At 45.1% G+C, this 21916-nt stretch overlaps 1 protein-coding gene across 1 annotated transcript in view; it reads right to left on the bottom strand.

Moving 5' to 3' along the window:
- Positions 1-21233, bottom strand: part of GPC4 (glypican 4) — a 109575-nt gene extending 88342 nt beyond the window's left edge. The window contains exon 1 of the mRNA XM_084639262.1: positions 20931-21233. Coding sequence (XP_084495388.1) covers positions 20931-21105 — 175 coding nt within the window. The 5' untranslated portion in view covers positions 21106-21233. The remainder of the gene's footprint in view (positions 1-20930) is intronic.
- Positions 21234-21916: the final 683 nt, after the last annotated feature.

The following is a 21916-nucleotide window of genomic DNA, read 5'->3' as shown; positions in this document are numbered from 1 at the left end:
ACAGCCTTTGCCAGAGTCTGAACAGTTCCAGTATGACTATTTCTACCCCAGAAAAGGTGGAACCATAATCGGACAATGCTTCCCTCCCAGCAAGAAAAGGGACTAGGATTCTTAACCTGCCTGTTTACATGGCACTGCTGGGACAGTATATTAGTTTATTATGAATCAAACCTTTACCACTTATTAAGTTAATCTCGCCCTAGTCCTGAATCACACATGGATCCATTGAGCTGCCACAAGGAGTAGACCCAAATGCCTACAGCAAGATTGTAGTACAGAAAATCCGTTTGGGTTTTTTTAAAGGAAACGCCGTAAGAATGAGCTCATCTCTACGTCTTTCAGGACACAAACGCTCAAAGATCAGTTACACAAGAGGCCTCTGCACTCCCAGGCCTCCCATCGCACCAGGACATGGCTCAATGGGGCTCCAAGCTGGCCTAACAGTAAAATGCTTCAGACGGGGTCACATCTTCCTGTACATCTATACCGCACCTAGTCAACTGTCCGTCATCCTGATCTGAGCACATGGGAACTGCCATAATACAAACTGATCGCAAACAATGCTGAAAGGCACCTTACCGCACAGAGAAACAGGACACCCAAAAGAGGAAGTCACTGATCTTCTTCCGTTTTTTGGGGATTTTTTTTAAACTGCGAGTTGAACCTCACCCCACTTCTGCCCCCAAAACGCAAGCCCTTCTCCTCTTCCTACCATCCGTGACCTGCTCAACGTACAGTCTGTTTCAGGATCAGCCCTGAATTTCAGTTTCCAAGGCCTTGATACTCAGCTGGAGTTGGAAACTCAGGAAGGAGGCAAAAAATGTGAGGGGGGGGAGGGGGGGGGGAAGAGGAGTCTGCTCCTTTCACACACCACTGTGAAGGAGAGGCTGTCTAAAAGGTCATTTGCTGGTAGCACTTACAGTACTGTATTTATCGCTAGTCCTAGCCAACAGGCAGAGGAGGACCACCCAGCATGCTAGTATCTGTGCTCCTACACAGTGGTGTTTTTGTAATGTAGCCAGTGCTACCATTCCAGCCGCCACTGAGGAGGGTGACTCTAATCAGTTTCATGGTACTGGTGGGGTTTCCATACAGCACCGGCTCATTGCACGCAGGGTGGGAGGAGATCTGCAGGATTCACCAACTTGAATGACTGATCGCAACCACCATATTTTCCACTTTAAAACATGTTTCCATTTGGAAAGAGATTTAAAAAAAAGGTTTATACACAATATGGTCTCTCCAAATCACTTTACTCTCCCTACACTGCCTCTACCCACGTAGCACTTGGGGAGACACAGATTACCGCCACACACGAGTGAGCTCCCTATTTGGGCAGCGCTGGGTCTAACCATGCTAAATATTGATCGTTAATAGGAGTGTGTTTACCTAAATGAAGCAGAGAGTAGGATAGTCCAGTTATACGGGTCCTGTGAAATAGTTATACACCTGCTAAAATCAATTTTTTCCACTTATTAAGCAAAGCCAATGCCAAGTTTCAGCCCAGTGGGTTTTTATAGCCGAGTTATAAACCCTGGACACCAGAGGCTTATAATGGAAATTCTGCTGCCAGTCACTGCAACAACTCTTCCTTCTTTTGTCTCAATGACAGAAGTTGGTCTTGCCGTTTGCTGTTGCAGTCAAAAGCCTGAAACAGTTACTTCTTCTTAAATTATCTTAGGGTGCTACTGGGGCAAGCCAACCAAATGGGAGGGGGGGCAAAGAGCTTTCAATTTCATTTCACGTGAATCCAAATGCTGACCACTAGTACATTTTGGGAGGGGTAAAACATGAATTTTCTATCCACTACTCACAACAATTTCATTGTTATCAGTTTCTCCATTCCCTTACCCAGCAGGGGGAAGAGTATGATTTCTTGGCCTTGGCACTTGATGACAAGAAGCATAGATATTTGCATTAAGAATAAAAAAAAAAGTCTTGAAGCACAGATAAGAACTGACCCATGCCCTTCAGGTAAGCAAACAATTTAAGCTCTTGTTCCTGCTACTAGTACATAACCGGAGACCCTATGTTGTTCCACGCTGTTTTCACACCTCAGTATTTTCCAGCACACAAAGCATCATCCAATTCCTAAACAGACATACTTCAAAAAAAGAAAAAGGTGCAATTCTCCTTGTTCCTCGTTCAGTCATGAAGCATAACCACCAACATAACTATGAGCACAAGACAACACATTCACTTACACACAGCTATTTATGTTCTCATGAAGAGAAGAGAGACCAGAACCTCTCTATCGCCTCAAGTTCTGGATTAATACATAGCAGAATTTGCATGTCCACTAGCAGTTGCTCAATGAGAATTTTGTAAATTCACTGAAGCTAAAGTTCACACCTGAACATTCCCAGCTTGGGGGTAAGTTATACTTAGCTTGATTTGAGTCTACCAGACCTATCTCCTTTGATTCACTGATCCATGTCATTTATCTATCTATTTAACTTTAAAAGAAGGGTTCTCATGTTTCATCTGTTTTTCTATATGTGAATTGCTCACGATATCAGAACAGAATCTCAATTAAAAAAAAAGTATAGCAGAGCTTAACATGTGTTTTCTGTGATTAAACTGTTCTGTCTCAGACAGCGTAAGCTGCTCCAATTATTCAAAAGAAATCCGGTTGTTTCCAGGTATTACGAAAGGCCAAAAAACAAGCCTATGTCAAAATGTAACTGAAATCAATAAACCATTCTGCTCAGAAGGAAAAAAAACAAAACAAACGTGAATCAAATCCCAAGGAAGTTGATTTCATACCACAAAACTCTTATTTTAAACTGCCCAGTAGCCTCCCTAACCACCAGTCCAAAGGCAACATGCAGCAAAATTTACATTGTGTGGCTGTACACCCAGACATCTGGAGCAAAGACCTGCTCTTTAAAATAAAAACCCTTAAAATGGTTCTGGAAGGGACACACACACACACACAGAGAAATGTGAGCCAAACCACTGTCTGAGGCAGAACAGCTTAATCACAGAAAACACACATTAAGCTCTGCTGTACATGCCTACCAATAGTACTGGCGGACAGCACAAAGGGTTAACGCTTGTTGCGTGCTAGAGAATGAAGGGCCTATATAAAAAGAATCAGAATGAGGAATTTTGTCCGTTTTTGCCCCTGATAAATCTGCATTCCAGTCCGTCAGCTATCTTGTTATCCCCAGAGCTGCTGAAGTGTCTCTGGCTGTAACTAAGCATGACTCCTACTTTGGGTAATGGAAATAAAGTATGTGTGCTGAGCCTATTCAGCGTTCCTGTCCTCAAACTCAAAAACCACAGTCGAAAAATATCCCAGGGTAGCACAAGGGAGCTTATACAATACACGGGAGAAGCCAGCCCAATGCATTTCACTCAGGTAGTTAACGGTTCGTGGTAAAGTACAGGAAAGGATAACCTGGAGCAGTCAACAAAAGGCTGCCCAGTGCGAAGGGTTAGCCGAACAGGAGTTTTTAGTGTATATACAAAATGTCGTCTCAAATTCACAGGTTCAATTTACCTGACAGCTCCTCACCAGCACACATTTTGAAGTGGCATTATCAAATTAAACAAAGCTATCATTCACAGGAAACTCTGCCTCGAGTACAAATTATAGTGTTGTTAAGTTTATCTGACAATGCCTGGCCTTTAAGTGCTGTATAATTATTCCTAAATCTTTCAGGAAAGAATGTGAATATTTTAAAGCTATAATTCACTAACAAGGAGGAAATCTCATTTATCCTTTAGTGCATATTTTGCTCTTCAGAAATTAACCTTTACTCGCCAGAACTGTTTTTTTCAGTTTCCTGTTAGGTTTTCACTCTTGCAGAAAAGCTATAAAGACAAGAAATTAATGATCATACTCTCATGTATAAAATGCTTTGAACACTGGATACTCTGTTTCCAGACACATGAGACAGACTGAGCTACTTACATACAGCATTATAGGAACTGATACGGCAACAGATAAGACGTAAAGTATAAAAGCAGTCCCACCTCCACTCAGGTATTATCGGCAGCTCTCCTGGTAGCTACCTTGAGTTTCAGATCTCTGAAAAGGCTGGCTGTTCTGGTAAGTCAGGATGTGTGTGTGATGACACCTGCTTTATAATGGAAAAGGAGCCTTTAAAGAAGTAGAGGAATGAGTTCAACTAATTTTATTAGCTATATCCCTGCAAGGTCACTACATGTATCCATTCAGTCGGACTCTTTGACAAAGTATTAGGACTTTCGTTGGGGCTCCCCCATGGGAAACAGCCTGCAGGATCAGGGCCTGTATTAGGAGAGAATATTCTCCTTGTTTGGCAGCTTCACATCCTGTGCAGGGTTCTCACCACGCACCACCCCATGAAGGATTTCACAAATCACTTCTAATATTCACCAATAAGCTTGTTTTAGGCTCAGGTTATGAGTGACCAAAGAGACAATTAGTGCTCTCCATTACCCTGTTTAGATACAGGGTCACTAGACCGGAGTGACTCCGGATGCCCAGTGTAGAGGCTCACAATTTCCCCTGGGGCAAAAAAGCAGATTTGGGGCCAAAGAGTCTATATAATTGTTCAATTCTCCTTCCCCGCCAATGGATTTCTGCCGTCCCTTATGTTTGCAGTTCCTTTCCTTAATTGATCAGCATTCTCAGGAATGGGCAGATGGCCAGAGTCAGCAACAGAACAAGATACCACACTAATACTCCATAGGATCTCTGTGCTTCTCAGATTTCAACTCTGCATTCAACCCTGTCATTATTAGATTGTTCGGAACCAAATGGGACTCTGCTTAAAGCAATCAACCCAGAGAGAAAAATGGAACACGTCTGGGAGGCCCCGAACTCGTACTGTGCTCTGTCGAGGCGGAGCTCATTGCAGGCTTGGGACCCGGGTTACTAACTTTTTATTAAACATTAACAGAACTGCAGACAGTAAGTTTCTTACATAAGAAAGGAGAGAGACTGTGGCAGACAAGACAAGAGAGTAGAGTTGAAGCAACAGATGAGGTACATTATAGATAGACAGAGTGTTCAAAAGAAAAAAAAAAAACCCGTTCCCTTTAATAGTTGAGCTGTTAATCTACCACAGGCAGCAAGTTGTTCCAAATATATTTATAAAAGATCATTTGATGCCAAAGGAAGGAAGATGCATGGCTGCTGTGATTCAGGCCAGCAGTCATTTAAAAACTGACAGTTAAGTACTTCCAGTGTTGCATCTGCTTTTCCAACAACATACATTATGTCAGCTGCCACCACCACACCAGAAGTGATTCATCCCACCCCTCGGCACAGTACAGAGCACCTTGATAAGACTCCCACTCATTGATACCCGTTTACTGGCATTTTGAAAACCTTGCAAGAGAAAGAAATAAAACTGGAGTTAAAAATCTCATTTTCCCAACCCCCTGCAACTCTGCACTTCTCTTAGCTTCAAATCATAAAGGCCTTTTAGGATTTAAACCAGGAGGTAGGGGGGAAAAGCCAGTGTTTAAAGGGTTTTCACTTACCATCATTTGTTGCCATTCTTAGCCTCTAAACATTAGTTATGAAGAAACCTATCTTTCCACAGTCTCACTCCAGATACCGTAAAGTGAGTGAGTTACTAGATAAAATAATAAATGAGCTATTTTAGATTTTTACCCTATCTCTGTCTAAACTAAGCGCCGTTTCTGTTTACACTTTCTGGCTGCAGGTTACAAATCGTAACCCATAGCATAACACCACCATTCAAAATTCTTCAGATACAGCGAGCACACAAGTACTATATCAAGGCCAAGCTGTAAAAGCTAGTCCAGCAGTCACGATGTACGCTAACTGTCAAAGATTAGTGTTTCTGAAACTGTGGATCTCAGCAATAATGTTACCAGACTGTCCTCCTACATGCTGATGAAATTTGTCAGTGGATTTCCTCTTGATTGACAGGAGCTAAAACCGAGTTTATTATAAAGGGATTAGAACTGCACTGAAAAATTACGCGAAGTGGATTTAACACTAAACTCCATATAATTCACTATTATTCTCTGCAATTATACCTGGGTCTTGCAGAAATTGCTTGAAGTAGTGCTTCGCTACCTTTCCAGACTACTGTACCCCTTTCAGGAGTCTAAAGCCCAAGCCCTGCCATCCAGGGCTGAAGCATGTCATTTAGCTTCACAGGGCACCCTGCTTACCACCCCCTAATGCCGGCCCTGCTCTTGCAACACCCCATCTCATGACCCCCAGGTTGAGAAACACTAACCTATATGAGTTGATGTATCCCCTGGAAGACCTCTGTGTACCCCTAGGGGTTCGCATATCACTGGTCGAGAACCACTGGCTTAAAACAATATCAAACTTATTTCCTCTCCCCCAGTTAAAAGTTTTGAGCTTTTAGCCAGGGTTTTTTGGGAGTTAGGTTAAGACTCAAAAGCACTTACAGATTGTCTGACCAGCAAGCAAAAAGTAACATCCTTTCACTTGAGACACGAAAGTTCGAGAGCAGAGAGAGGAGATGGGAGTATGCAGAACTCAATCAACAAATGATTGCACTAAAGGAAAGTGATCTCATTATGAGAGCGACTGTAAGCAAACCAGAATTGTTATGTAAATAGAACTGAATCATGACTGGAAATGCTGCTGGAACATTTATTTTTCCACTGGGCAAAAAAGAAGAAAAATGTAGGGTCTTGTGGTGCCAACAATTTTATATCAGAACCACACACTCTAATCAATGGGGAGTTCAGATTAAGGAAAAATAAATAAAAATCAATGGCATACAGTGCTTACTCCTCACCTGTATGCTGGTTTCTGCCCATTTCATACACCATGAGTTTCTTCTCTCTTCCCTTCCTAACACGGATCCTCCCCGCTATAGTTTAACAGGTGTTAGCTGGTTGAGATTAACTTGAAGTGGAGTGGTGCCCAGTGGTGCCAAGTAACCCTACAATTTGCCCAATCTACAGTAGAATTTTAAAACCTAATAGCTACCACATTTTAAAAATCACACCTTTCACCCTAGTGAGGACAGGTCCTTGGTGCTCCAGCCCTGCTCCATTCAATCATTACCTTCTTTGAGGCAAACGGCTATGAAAAAAGTAACAAATTAAGGACAGCCATCTCCCACAAAATAAACCCAAAGGAGGAAAACCCTTGGAAATCTGAAATGGTGGCTCCATTTACCCAAACCCCTGGATTAAGTTGCTTTTCTTTGCTCATTGGCTGCTTTTATCCTTATTCCTACCTTCCACATACAAACATGCTCCCCTCCTTGTCTACTGTCCCCACCTTTGTGGCAGTCTGCATTCGGGCCAGGAAGAGCTCCCGGAAACCCGCACTACTCACACAGACTTTCTGAGTAACAGCCGTGTTAGTCTGTATTCGCAAAAAGAAAAGGAGTACTTGTGGCACCTTAGAGACTAACCAATTTATTTGAGCACCCATTGGGGCATATGGACTTTATGAAGTTCACAAAAACACACTTAAGTCTAAAACAAAACACCACACACTGAAATCCAAGGAAGAGACTAGGCCAGTCTGAGGTGAATGGTCAAGCCACTGAGGAGATGAAAAACTTAAAAACAAAAACTGAAGATCTATATTAAACCCACTATAGCTCCCAACATCTTCTCTGACAGGCCTCAAATTTGCCAAAACAAACCTACTCCAGGCTGCGATCTTAAGGGACTATTCTGATCATCATCTCCTCCTCAGAACAGGCCATTGCGCTTAACCCACCAATTCCTGCATCAAGGCCAATAACTCGTGATCAAACTAAAACATTTCCAATGGATTGGTGTGGTTTAGGTGAAGACAGGTGGGGCTCAAGGTTGGATTTATAAGGGGAAGCTCATGTCCATGTGGGAACTGTGCAGAGACTAGCATCTCCGCATTTGTTACATCTTGCTCAAAAGGCTCTCAATGCAACCATCATGGTTCCCCACAAGGAAAGGGCCCTATGAGAGAACACAGAATACTTTATTTCTCTCAGTCAGGACAATGAATGACAAAGTATGACGGGGTGTGTGCCCTACACAGGCCCTGATGGGGTTAATGTGGGCCTGAGGCATCAATTGTGGTACCTGGCTGCACCTGGAGGGAGTGCCAGGTTTAACTGAACACGAAGCCCAGCTGAGCAGCAGCAGGCTGGTTAACATAAAGAGAGACAACGTGCGGGAGGGAATATCCTTTTTTTTTAGACCAACTTCTGCTGGTGAAAGAGACAAGCTTGCGAGCTACACAGACATCGTCTTCAGGTGACCTCTGAGCTCTGGGGAGCTCAAAAGCTCACCTCACCCACCTTGTCTCGCTAATATCCTGGGACCAACACGGCTGCAGCACCATTGCAAACGACCTATTATACAGAGAGGAAGTTTGTAGCAGAAGAGGGACACAGGGAAGGAATCTGCAGTCACTTTCTGGGAACAGAGAGGTGATGAGCACTAAACCCAGGACGGTGGGGAGGGGAGAGTAAGGCCTGGGATCCTAGCCCTGAAAGAAGGGTCAACCCAGAGAAGATGTGGGGAAGAAATCCTGAGAAAGGCTGAGTAGGAAGAAGCCCAGAGTAGGACTGTGGAGACCTTGGCAGCTGGTTACAGGATCCCTGGGCTGGAATCCAGTGTAGAGGGAGTGTCTGGGGTTCCCCTACCAGCCACTGGGAAGACCAAAGGGCACAAGGACATGCCAAGAGGATGCCTAGATCATGGGTCCCAGAGTTGATGCGAAAGACCTGTTGTAAAGGCATTAGACTATTATGTCAAACTTTGTTACCCCAACAGGGAAGGACATAAATATTGCAACCTGGCTGGAGGGCTGAGTTACGGAAGAGAGACCTGGCCACAATGAGACGTTCCCGCAGCGAGTGAACCCCTTTACAGAGTTTTTTTCTGATCTCACAGTCCCTTCCCTGGAATGAGCTTCCCATAGCTGTCTTGCACAGTGACAATTCCCCTAAAGATGGCCTGCGTTTGTAGACTGGAACAATTGGCTCAAAATAAATTCAGTGTTCTTCTTGTATGAAGTTTAGGCTTAACCTCAGACCGACTTTTTTTTTTTGGGGGGGGGGGGGGAGGAAGGGGAGAGAGCAAATCTCTGCGGTAGCCAAAATATATACTGTACAAGCACACTAAGACAACAGGCACTGTTGTCATGACCACTTTACTGTACATTTTAGTGTGTGTTTGCAGTTTATGCAGAATTATTTTGTAACAAGTTCACAACTGCTCCAGTCTCCCTGACTAAATAACTTCTCACCTTCTTTGTTGTATTGGAATGGCCCAAGAGTTTGCATTTATAACTGCAGGAGAGGAAACAGCTGTATCTTTAATTTACCAAATGGCCAAATCTATAGCCAAATTTAGCTCCTTTTAACAATGCTCATTTTGAGTAGAGTGCATCTACTTACTCTTTAATCTTCTATGGATAAAGCCTCCTTTAAAAAAAAAAAAAAAGTATTCCTAGTAAAAAGACTATTTCTGGCCAATTGGTTATAAAGACATTCAAACAAGAGTCTCATGTTTTTAGGAGGACTAGTAACTTCATTCCAGCCGGTAAATCCTGATGTGGTCTATATGTTCCAAGAATGCTGAATCGAACCAGGTTCAACCATTTAAAAAAAAAAAAAAGCAAGCCCACAAAGGACAATATAAAGGAGTGAAACATTCATACTGAAATCCATGTAATCTTTTAAAATGCCATTATTAGAACCCGCAGCATCAGCTGAGCATGATTTGCAACCTCCCATTGAGACCCGGAATGTGGAATTTTCGATACCAATTTGTTGAAACCACCAAGTGAAGATTCCAACTTATACTTTCGTAAAATTAGATTCCTTGGCTAGCAAATCCCTTAAACTCCTACGGTACGTGGAACTGTTAGGAGAACATTAAATCCATTGCATTTAAACACACACACAACAAATAATTGCCATTTGAAACTACGGAAAGTAGAGTGGTGCCTTTAGCTGTCTTTGGACCTTTGTTTTAGATGCCTTTTTATTTTTGGCTCCATAAAAAATCCTGTCTTCTTATCCCCCTTGCAAAACACTGCCATCAATCCAAGTTCTCACCCATGCTCAGCTGTTTGTCCACTATGTTCAATAGCGGCTATTCCCATACCATTCTGGAAGGGAAGAAGCTTGAATACTTGCTACAGTGAGCTCTCCCACGTGCAATAACCCACAGGCAAAGTATCTGGGGTGCCCATTACATGGAGGACAAGCAGCACTCCTCTTCTCTACTGTACACATTTAATTAGCACTCACTCTGTTCTTGTTCTTTCACTAGTGGAGCAATAACCCACCCTCGGACCTGCCTACCTTCAGAACAGCTCCAGTGCACATCAGGTCATTAAGGTGTATTCAGTGGGACACCACTAATTCCACACAAAACATACACACATCATGTTTTGGAGGCTTAAAGAAAACCAGATGTGCCACTGTTCCTACAGAATCGGACACACAGAGACGTTACAGAACTGTGTGAAGACAATACTGGCGGGGCACAAAGGTGTTGTGATGGGATAAGTCAGCGTAGTGGAACAAGCAGACATTTGATTTCACCTCCATTCAAAAGAATTGGTAAAGTCTTTATGGACCAAATTTTCATTAGTAGGGGTGCATCAATTTTTGAGGGCACAGACAGATTTTTATAACGTGTGACTCAGTGCTTTCTGCAACATCAGGTCCCTTTCAGGTGTGTCAAGTTGGGCACTCAAAATCATTCATCGCTTTTGAAAATTTAGGTCAACATTTCTGGAGGAGCAGTACACCATGAGGAGTTAAATACAGTACTTACTATATTCACTAACCCAACAGTGACCTTTAGAAGAAAACAGCTATTGGTTACTGTGGTTCTTTAGAAATTCAATTACCAAAGCCAATTTCCTATGAATACACGAAAAACCAGCAGCATTAAAATGAACACGCAATGTTGACAATGTGGAAGTCTCACAGACTTTTCACTTTCTGAACACTTCAGGGTATTCTCTATAAAAAGAATCCTTAGTCCCACAAACTGCTAGAAAATATTTTACACGTTTTGTCATTGTTTGCACCCATCTGCATTTGCTTAAAAAACCAGACAATTCTCATTTTCTCAATTGGTCAACGTGAAGAGAAATACTTCCTCAAAATGTTTCATTCTGGAGCAACTGCTTTTGTCTGAAGGCATTCCCTTATCTAAAGCGATAAAGGGCACATTCAAGAAAGTCAAAGTCAGTTACTATGAACACAAATACGATTTATTCTTTCTGGTTTGCAAATTCAACAGTAGATAAAATTTCTATAAAAAGGTGCATTGCCAAGGTTGAAGAGACGTATTTTGCTCACCTAAAAAAAAAAAAAAAAAAGGCTGAAGTATTTCGTTTCCTACACCCTTCTTGAGTCCAGAAAAATCTGTTTCACTTTGAAAAGTTAGGCACCAAAATATTGTTTTTATAGTAAAATCAGTATTGGGAAACCCTAAAAAATACATCATATACACGCTCACAATATCTATTTAAAGAGATGCAAGCATGCTGCCATCTCCACAATTACACAATACTCAGACAGTGCGTTCCCTCTCGCTTCTTTTAAATGTAAAGATAGAGAAGTCCTTTGAGGGCATCTGGTCCATTCTCCAGCCAGTGCAGGATAGTTCCCTAATTTACTCTCATACTCTGCTTTTTCCAGTCTAGCTTTAAGATTCTCAGGCATTGGGATTTTCCTATTTCTCTTGGGGGACTCCAATTACATAGATCTCACTGTGAAGACTCGCTATTTAGCCTAATTTCACCCCTCCCTCCTTGTTATACTCCATCCTGCTTGGGGCCTTTTGTGGCTAGTGCTTATGGTGCCATGCAGGCACAAAACCCCCATCCCACCCAGCTGTGCAAAGGCTGCTCACAATACAGACCTAAATGCACCGATTACAGCGAACTGCGTCGTCTCCCAGGCAATGGGCTGAATGCCGCAAGGGAACCTGGCAAAGTACAATGGATATTTTAGGGATTTGGGTAAGAAAAAGAAAAAAAAAAAACAACAGAGGGGAGTTACCTTCATAATCCCAAGAGAAAAGCACAAAGAATGTGAAAAATGTTGAGACATCATTACCCCTACTAACTAACATTAACAAAATCATTGAAGTCCTCATAAAAGAAGTTCTCTACCCAACTGTACCTAGTTGAGTTCTTTTCTCTGTACCCAAGGAAGTGGGGCCTATTAACATAGCTGTCATCCCTTTTGCTCAAGCAAATGTCATTGCTTGTGAAAGGTGCTGGGTTAACAAACGTTAGAGAAGTTATGTATTAAAATCACAGTTGTTACGATGTTAAGGTTCAGAGCCACTGTGATCATCTAGATGGACTTCCTGCATCACGCAAGTCAGAGAACACCACCCTGAGACTCCTGCCTCTAACCCAACAACTTGCAACTGAACTAGTCTCTCTCTTTTAGAAAGCCATCCAAGCTCTATTTGAAGACACCAAGTGAAGGAGAATTTAACGCATCCCTCCATAATCCGTTCCAATGGTCAGTTACCTGACTGTGCAAAGGGTGTACTTAGTTTCCACTTGCACTGTATTGGGAACAGGCATCCCGAAGTTACTCTGCCCTCAAGGAATGAGAAGGCAGCTTAGTCCCACATCCCTTCAAACCTTGGCTTCTCTACCCATCCTACTGCTGACCAAGGTATCAACTGTAAAGGCCGTTTTTTCCTCCATGTAAACTCCAGTGTGCTACAGAAACCAACAACTCATTTTATATGAGCTGTACTCCAGAAAATTTACCAAACACCTACTAGCCACAGGTGGAGATGCATATCTAACCAGAGGTCTATTAGGGCAATGCCAAAGTTGCTGGGAAGGAGAAAGGCCTTGGGATTCTTATCAGGCTGAGCCCTTGGGCTCTGCTATGGGACCCTATCTTTTGTATTAGCCTCTTGCTCTGATGTAACTGATAACCTTGAAGCCCCTTCCCCGATCTAGCTGCAGGAAGGGAGGAGAACCTCTCACCTGCCATTCTGAACCCTAAAACCTACTAGCTGCTATGACTGGTACAGTAGAGGGAAGTGGGTCTCCCACAACTCGAACACCAGCCTCCCGGTTGCTGTGTGGGATGGAGGTCTCTGCTATTGTTCAACCCGTGCCCCCCACAGCCTTTATGGGTGAGAAAGAGGGGGTGCTTCTCTCAAGGGTATTTCCAGCATTGCCATCCGCTGCTGCTCATTCAATGACAGTCTTGTGTTGACTTCATTTCCCCTCTTCAGTTATAAAGAATAAGCCACCAAAAATGCAATGCTGTTTCACGTGCAGCCACTGTGAGTCTGAAATTGCAATGCAAAGCACCACTACTGTCCTCAACCGCCCAAGAAGCACCCCTTCCTTCCACTGGTGCACACAAGCGGAATCCCAAGGCTGCCTGCAAACCTGCTTCTGCCGTAATATGCCGGGTGCTTAGCCACTGTCCTGGCCTTGTTCTAGTTCACTTTTAGTGGAGGATAAAAAAGCCTCTCGACATATGAAAGCCACAGAAAGTCTCCTTGAAATTACAAGACAATATTAAAAAACACTGTTTGTGTAGATGAGGCCTCATGCACACTGTCATTCAGTCTTAACCAAAGCTACATATCTAAGGACACATCTAATCATTTCAGGCAATTTTAACAATAAATAATAATTTGACTATAAATTGCATGGAATATAATGACTGCTTATTCTGGCACAAGAAACAGTACTTTCTACAAAGTGCCTGCCAAGGAAAATGATACTCCCACTCAGACTGGACCATTGCAAGCAGTCCCTGTGAACCACATGCTTAACATTGCAGTTTGCGAAGGCACACACTGCTGCAGTCTAACAAAACACTACTCCAAAAACTTGAAGTGGAGAAAGTACAGTTCAATGCGAACGACAGAGAAATTAGTCATGTTATACCAATGACTTCCTAAAATTAAAAAGGTGAAGAGCAGAAGAGTTTTACATCCACACCTGATAACAGGGGTCAGGGAGAAGAGAACATCTTATTAAAAAACAAAAAAACAATTTTCCATCACAGCCACTGATACGCTTCTTGGGACAAGCCTGATCACCCCCACCCCGACCACGAGCAGTGACTCTCTCTGGGAGCAAGAACCCCTCCTTACTCTAATGCGATGCCATACTAACCAATAGCAATCATCTAGAACCACACGAATTCAATACTGAACGATACTTTCAGCGTCTGAACTTAAGAGATTTGCAACGTGCTGTAGGAACAGAATCGTAACATAAAGTATCCTTTCCTCAGGAAAGGAAAAAAAATCTGTATCATTTGGTCAAATTTAATTTAAAAAAAAAAAAAAGGCATTTGTACTTCAACAGCATCTTTATGAGCCACGTACAGGAAAGTTGGCATCCCTGCCAGAGACGGTTTAGAAATAATCACTGGAGAAGGTCTCTAGAGCACGAGACACAGAACCCATCCAAGGGACATGTTACAAGAATTCTATCCCTGACAACCTTCAGGCCACGGCTTTACATTTTCAGAAATGGATCACTGTCGGACTGCACCAACAAAATACACGCCAGAATTGATTTGTGCAGAGTGTACCTAGATCTGACATCACCATGAGCCTCAGAACATTCATCCATCCATCATTCTTATTTCTCACATTGAACATTACACAGTGAACCACCTTTACCAGTTTCTCTGTGAACCGGAAAATACAGTGGTGGCCATTAGTATTACTATAAAAAGGAAAAGGCAAAACTAAGGATAGACATGGAAATTTTAGGTTGTTTTTTTTTTTAAATATATGAAAGGTATATATTATAAACACATGGCCGCAGGCTGAGTACAGGACTGCATTCGCTCTCAGGGCTTCCCATCCATTCCCACTATACTCAAACTGCACTCTTGTGATGTGTGTCATCGGTAAAGCCACGAGTGAATTACAGTCTGTGTTCTCTCTGAGCCACCTTTTATTTTAAATGTAAAGAACAAGTTTCATAAACTGGCATTTCTGTCAGTATCAAAGGGAAAGTCCTAATCCCACAATTACTGGGGTGTCCAGTAACAGAATAGATGTTTTACATATTACTCCTACCGTAAGTTTCAAGACAGCAACAGCACTGTTGGGGCGACAGGTGGGATCTGGAATAGGGTGTTAAAAATCTCATTGATACAATTCCACAGAGCAGAGCCATCTACAGAGGGAATCATGGAATGCCTCCATAAATATTTTTATGTCACATTTTGTTACATCTAAAGGAGGTAGTTAACATAAAAAGCAAGTTCCATATATTCCACTCTACAGCTTTTACCGAGCATTAAGCAAATATGAATTGGTCAGCAGCAAAATTCTTACAAGTATTACTTCATATTACCTGCTGAAAGGAAATGACCATTTACATTAGCAAGAAAGATTACACTATGTTCATAGATAATAATCTGCCATTTATGGATACTGTAATTAGGTTCTAAACTTGGTCTAAACCAAGTTTAGATCCAACTCCTAGGTAAATATGAACAAGCAATACCCAGTGAATATTAATATCATGTAGAATAAAATGTTGCAGATTAAAAAAAGGGGAAAAATTGTTTGGTAGAATTTGACTGTTTTAGTTAGAAGACATGGAGAAAAAGAGCAATTAAGCAAGCTTGCCTAGTTCTCCCATGGGACATAAATACGGTGAGAATATATACATCAGGCATGACACACTACTAAGTTAGAGAACCATTTTATATGCACGTCTATTAAGAATGTGAGTTTCATGTGCTTTATTTGACAGAATTATACTAATTTAATAACTGCTAACTGATCATCCTTAATTTTAACAATTGCTGAAAGTGCCAATTAGGCGCTCAGCCAGATGAGCTGAGAACAATATCAAACCACCAAAATAAACCTAGACAAACTTCACAACCCAATCTCTGTTTCACTCCTCCAAGGCACCCATCAGTGGTGGGCAATCTGCGGCCCGCGGGCCACATGCAGCCCATCAGGATAATCTGATTGTGGGCCACGAGACATTTTGCTGACGTTGACCGTCCGCAGGCACGGCCCCCCGCAGCTCCCAGTGGCTGAGGTTCCCCATTCCCGGTCAACGGGAGCTCCAGGATGCAGCAGCCAGCACGTCCCTGCAGCCCGCACCACTTCCCGTCTCTGGGAGCTGCGGGGGGCCGTGCCTGCGGACAGTCAATGTCAGCAAAATGACTCATGGCCCGCCATCAGGCTGCCCATCACTGACCCAAGGCATCCTGAAACTGGGTGCAGAATTGACTCCAGCAGAAACTCAACACAGCAGTTCTTTAAGGCCCCAGTCCTGCAGCTGACTGAGTCCCTGAGCCCCCAGGGGCTGTGCAGCCACATAGTTGGGTGGTTGTTGTTGGGTGTGGTGTTTTTAAGATTCAGGGCCTAAGAGTCTTCTGGTTTAAGCTCCCATTGTTTTGACTGTAGAGATGGCAGGACAAAAAAAAATAAACAAACAAACACCACACACGCCACAACTTTCAGAAAACATTTCAGAAGCTTTGTCTATGCTACTACGGCAAGAAGTTTGCAAGTGACTGGTAAAAATAACCTAACTGATTGCAATAATAAAAATTCAGCATGGCACTAAACTGCTCTATTTCTGTGCTTTGTAAACCACCACCCCAACATCACAGCCCCAAAATTTTGCCCCCCCCGAAGCACACCTTTTTAAATCCCTTCCTCCACGTACATGTTTTAGTGAGTTGTTACATTCTGGCAGACAACACTCTGAGTAGTCTTCATAAATACCCCAATGGGATACAGGGTAAAAGATTTATATATAAAAATTACTGTGTTGCTGAAACTTGGTTCTTGCCATGTAGCCAAGATTTTGCATACGGCATTTTCAATTCCCTTTCTTCACTACACTTATGAGTGATGAAAATATGCACCTTGTACATTCTAAAGCAAGCAAATTAATATCAGGAGCTTGCCAAAGTAACTTACTCTTAAAGAGTTACAAAAAATTAAAACAACTTGCCCCTATCTGAAAACGTAACAAGTAGTCTCTAAGATGACTGCAACCTCTATTTTTACCCACTGTGTTCATACGAGAGCGCTCCGCGTCACATTCACGATTTTCCATGTAATTATCACCTGGGCCCAATCCTACATCAGATCCATGCAGACAGATCCTTAACCAGCAGGGAGACCCAGTGAAGATGACAGTGGATGGAGCTCCAAGGGGTCATATAAAGATATGTTTGTGTGGCTCCGACTGCAAGGTTGGGACCTCAGTATACCCTGTTTGTGTGGGACGTTGAAACAGCAACGGGGGGGAGGGGGGAGGTTAATACAAAGATTAGGCAGGTGTAGTATCTAAAACTAGTTTTAACTTTAAAACTAACTGGATTTTAACGTGTACTGTCCCTTTAAGGCACTACAATATTCACAGAAAACTCATTAAAAAAATTTTTTAAAAGATTCTTGGTTGCCTCCTCTAAATAGGCTTAGCATTAAGATGACATCTATGGTTTAAGTTTCCAAGGATTGTCGCTTTGCGAATAAGATCTGATGCCGTGATTTCATTTATCTTTAGGGAGACGGGACATAACCTAATTAACACTTTTGATGAGTAAGTTGAACAAGGTCACCCTCTTTTTGTTGAATAATCTCGTGTGATTATCCCGTTTCTCTGACGTCTTGTTTCAAAAGCACAGGGTCAAGCTGACAGCCCAGTTAGGACCTCAAATGGAAGTCCTGTCTGCATGATGTACTCCTGACACCCTTCAAAGCACATCAAATCATCTTAATTATGATATAGAAATGAAGGCGAGGTCAAATCCTCAAGATACAGTGGCTTCTGGGAAGCCTGCACAAACACTTAGTGTTACACTGACCCAAGTACTGATCTTAAATCAACACAACCTTATTTTGTGCAAGCCCTTTTGAAAAGCACAGGGGGCTGGGGCGGTAGCAGTGTAGTTTAACTCAAAGCATGAGGGTGTTTCTCATTAAAACATTTCTTGAAGAAGCAAAAAGACCCCTGATTTGATTCCAACAGCTGTATGCTAAATGCATCTCACGACACTGACAACAGAAAAGTGCAACTGACTGAAATCATTTGAGTTTGTGTCAGCGAAGAGGATAATATACGCATATTTGAAGGGCACAGAGATGGTAAAGATTACCCCTGTTTCTATATTAGCCGTCTAAAGGTATTTACTTGGGTCTGTCTGTGTTGTGACAGTGTCCTAGACTCAAATGAATGCCTCTAACTCTCCACATTTTTGAGCCATTCAGTCATGCATTTTTGTTATTGTTGAAAGTAGTGCGAAATTGCAGCTCATGAGCTGGAGTCTTTGGTGGTCTCCCAAGGATTCCAGCTAAAAAAGCACTTCCTTTGTTCCTCAGGAGAATGCAGTCCAGTAGGTCATTCAAAAGGGGAAATAAAAGCAGCAGCCCTGGGAGGGAGATGAAGGATGAAACAAAAAGAATAAAATGTTTTGGGTGTGAGCACATTAACTACCATTTCCTACTGCTGGCTACTAATAACACTCCTGTCCCTTGGACAGGCAAGTATTTGGGGACCAATGTGCAAAACTGTTTCTCGAGATGTCATTTTTCAAAAAAGGACAGTCTGACTTCATATGCGGTCACTGAAACCTTAGTCTATAGAGTGCAGAGAGACATTTTGTGCATATTGATTTGTTTTAAGGACTTCTGCCTAGACAAAACAACACAGGTACATTCACCGCCAGCAGTTGAGCAACAATTAATGTTTTTCTCATGAAGAGGAGTCAAGGATTCAAAATCCACCCTGTTGCCATCATGCAACTCGAACAGAATCGCCTCTTTGAAGTGTGAGAATGAGACACAAACTTAAAGCCAACACTGTTTATAAATGCATCTAGGGTAAAAAATGCATTCGCTGCTTTCCAGGGTGAATCTTGGCTATCTCCACTTTTGCTGGGGGAGGGGCTGAAAAGGGCCTTCAGGACTAAGTAATTACTAAATTGTTGCAACACCAACACCTATCTGAGTTTGCTAAAAGAAAGACAGCTTAAGGGCAAACAGCACCTAATCGGTTGTGTACAAATCATTTGGTAACTGCGAAGGTAGAGCAAAGTGACATAATGTGGGAAAAGAGGACTGATCAGTCACATTTGAAAAAGTCATCTTGCTGTCTAATAAACAGCTGCTCTCTTTGCTAGTCCAAGTCCCCAAAGAACTTCATTAACTAGAGGAAACTGTGACTACTAAGTAAAAATGGTGGGATTTAGCATTCTGTGGGCACAAAATCCTACTCCGTTATTTCCTTCTGAAACCACTCCAGGGACTCTGAAATCACTGAAGTCTTCATTTCTTTTCTCTCCTCCATCCTCACCACGGTTAAACTGGGAAAGGCTCTTACTAACTGCAAGGAAGTGTAGTTCTCAAAACTCCTGGAACATTTCTTAAATCTGTTGCTGTCAGAACCAAGATTAAGGATTTTCTGAAGCACTTTGGAGTCAAGAACCCAAACCCAGTGTGGACTGGACATGGTTTCATGGCATCAATTATTACAGATTTCATCCATAAATTCATCCTCACAATTTGCTTTAAATCATGTAGTAAGGGGTGGGGGGTGAAAGAGATTTGGGAATTCCTCACAAAATATCCCGGCGCAAAAAAGTCTTCGTAAATACCCCCCCTCCCCCAGCAAAAGGGCTCTCTCTAAACACCTCAAGTGCAAAAACGTGAGCAGGACTAGACTTTCCTCATTTGCATGACTATCTCCAAACAAAGATTAAGATTTCCTGCAATCCGTCTTTTCAAATGCCCGTAATTGCGTGTGCAATTAACCCGAAGGTCAGGAGAAAAATCTTTCAAAATACCTTCCTGAATTCTGTCCACATTCTTCAAGCTTTTTCCACTGGCTGGTTTTGACTCAGCTTTCAAACCACTCTGCAGGCAGAGAAGCGCCCCCCCACACTTTTTCTCTCTTTCCTGGCGTGGGTTTCCCTACCTTTGCAGGGTGGAATTATAACCACACAGTTTAGAGCTACCAACTCATTTGCCACCGCCGAGTATTTCCTGAATGCAAAGAGCTGGGGCCTGATTATGCCCCTTAGACAAAAAACAACACCACCCCCCACCCTCCCCTCAGCGATTTAAGAACATGAAGGGGAGGCGGGGAGACCCTGCACACTCCTAAGCAACTTTCTTCCTGCACGGCTCTCCTGCGGGGGGGAGGCGAAGCCTGCCCGGGAGCCTCCCCGCGCCGCTCGGCGGCTCGCTGGGAACGCTCCTGAGCGAGGGCAGAGGAATCCCGGAGCCGAGGAGCAAAGCCCGGGCTGACAAAGGGAAGGAGCCCGGGCTGACAAAGGGAAGGAGCCCGGAGCCACCATGGGAACGGACCCCCCCCCCGGACCCCGGCTGCGGGTGTCCCCCGACGCGCATCGCTGCACCCCCCCCCGAACCCCATCCCCCGAAAACCTCCCCTGCGCCCCCCCGCACCCCATGCAACCCCCCGCACCCCACGCAACCCCTCCCCCGCAAACCTCCCCTGCGCCCCCCCGCACCCCACGCAACCCCCCCGCACCCCATGCAACCCCTCCCCCGAAAACCTCCCCTGCAAACCCCCCCGCACCCCATGCAACCCCTCCCCCGCAAACCTCCCCTGCGCCCCTGCGCCCCCGCCGCACCCCATGCAACCCCCCCGCACCCCATGCAACCCCTCCCCCGCAAACCTCCCCTGCGCCCCCCCGCACCCCATGCAACCCCTCCCCCGCAAACCTCCCCTGCGCCCCCCCGCACCCCATGCAACCCCTCTCCCGAAAATCTCCCCTGCGCCCCCCCGCACCCCATGCAACCCCTCCCCCGAAAACCTCCCCTGCGCCCCCCCGCACCCCATGCAACCCCTCCCCCGAAAACCTCCCCTGCGCCCCCCCGCACCCCACGCAACCCCCCCGCACCCCATGCAACCCCTCCCCCGAAAACCTCCCCTGCAAACCCCCCCGCACCCCATGCAACCCCTCCCCCGCAAACCTCCCCTGCGCCCCCCCCCGCCTCACCGTGGATCTCGTGGCTGGGCGCATCGCTCTGGCTGAAGCCCTGGGCGACGTAGAGCCGCCGGACTTCGGAGCAGTTTTTGGACTTGAGCTCGGCGGCCAGCAGCAGCAGCGGCAGGCTGCAGGCGGCGACCGTGCACAGGAGCGGGGGCAGCAGGCAGGCGCTCCGCCGGGGCATGGTGGAGCGGGAGCCGGCCCGGGAGCAAGAGGCGAGCGGGGCGGGGGCAGCAGCGGGGCGCGCTCCGGGCCCGGCGCTCGCTGGCTCACTGACCGGCCCGGCGTGCGGCGGCGGCGGCGCTGGGCGAAGCGGGGGCCGGGCGGGAGGTGGGGAGAGGGGAGGGCGCGCAGGGCTGGGACCGGCCCCCAGGAAAATCAGGAGCCGGGATCGCCCGCCTGGCAGGGCGGAGCCGGAGCCGGAGCCGGCCCAGGGCTGTCCCCTCCCACTGCCTGGGGAAGGCTGCTCCCTACCTGGCCGGTCCCCCGGGAGAGGAGCCTGCCCGCGGCGTGACTCCGGAGTAGGGGGGGGGGGGGGGCAGCTAAGGGGGTGGGTGTGTGTGCGCCCCCTGGGACTGGGGCAGCTGGCCCTGCGGCTGCTCCCCCGGGCCGAGTTTCAGGCTCCGGCTTGAGGGGAGGGCAGAACCAGAACCGCAGCCCCAAAGCAAAAACCCCTGATTGCTGGAGGAGGGTCAGAGCCCCAGGGGGGGCCTGGAGCTGGGGCCCCGCCCCACCCCGTGGATCCAGCCGGGACACCGGGCCGGGGGCCCCGCCAGCTTTGGATCTGGACCAGGAGGTCTCAGCTCTGGCCTGGCTCTAGGCAAGGTGGAGCTGGCCCAGCCTCCTGGATCCAAACTCTCTCAAGCCTGGGGGAGGTTTGCACCCGGGCTCAGGCCCAGCTCTCACTCTAACAGACCCCAACACCTAAAGCCAAGTTGCAAGGTTTGAGGTGGAAAATGCTGGTTTTCTACCTCGAACCCTAAATTGGCTCAGCC

This window comes from Lepidochelys olivacea (assembly GCF_965140295.1).
Source record: "Lepidochelys olivacea isolate rLepOli2 genome assembly, chromosome: 9".
Classification (NCBI taxonomy): domain Eukaryota; kingdom Metazoa; phylum Chordata; order Testudines; family Cheloniidae; genus Lepidochelys; species Lepidochelys olivacea.
The sequence above is the reverse complement of the archived record's forward strand: the minus strand, read 5'-3'. Positions and strand labels throughout refer to the sequence as shown.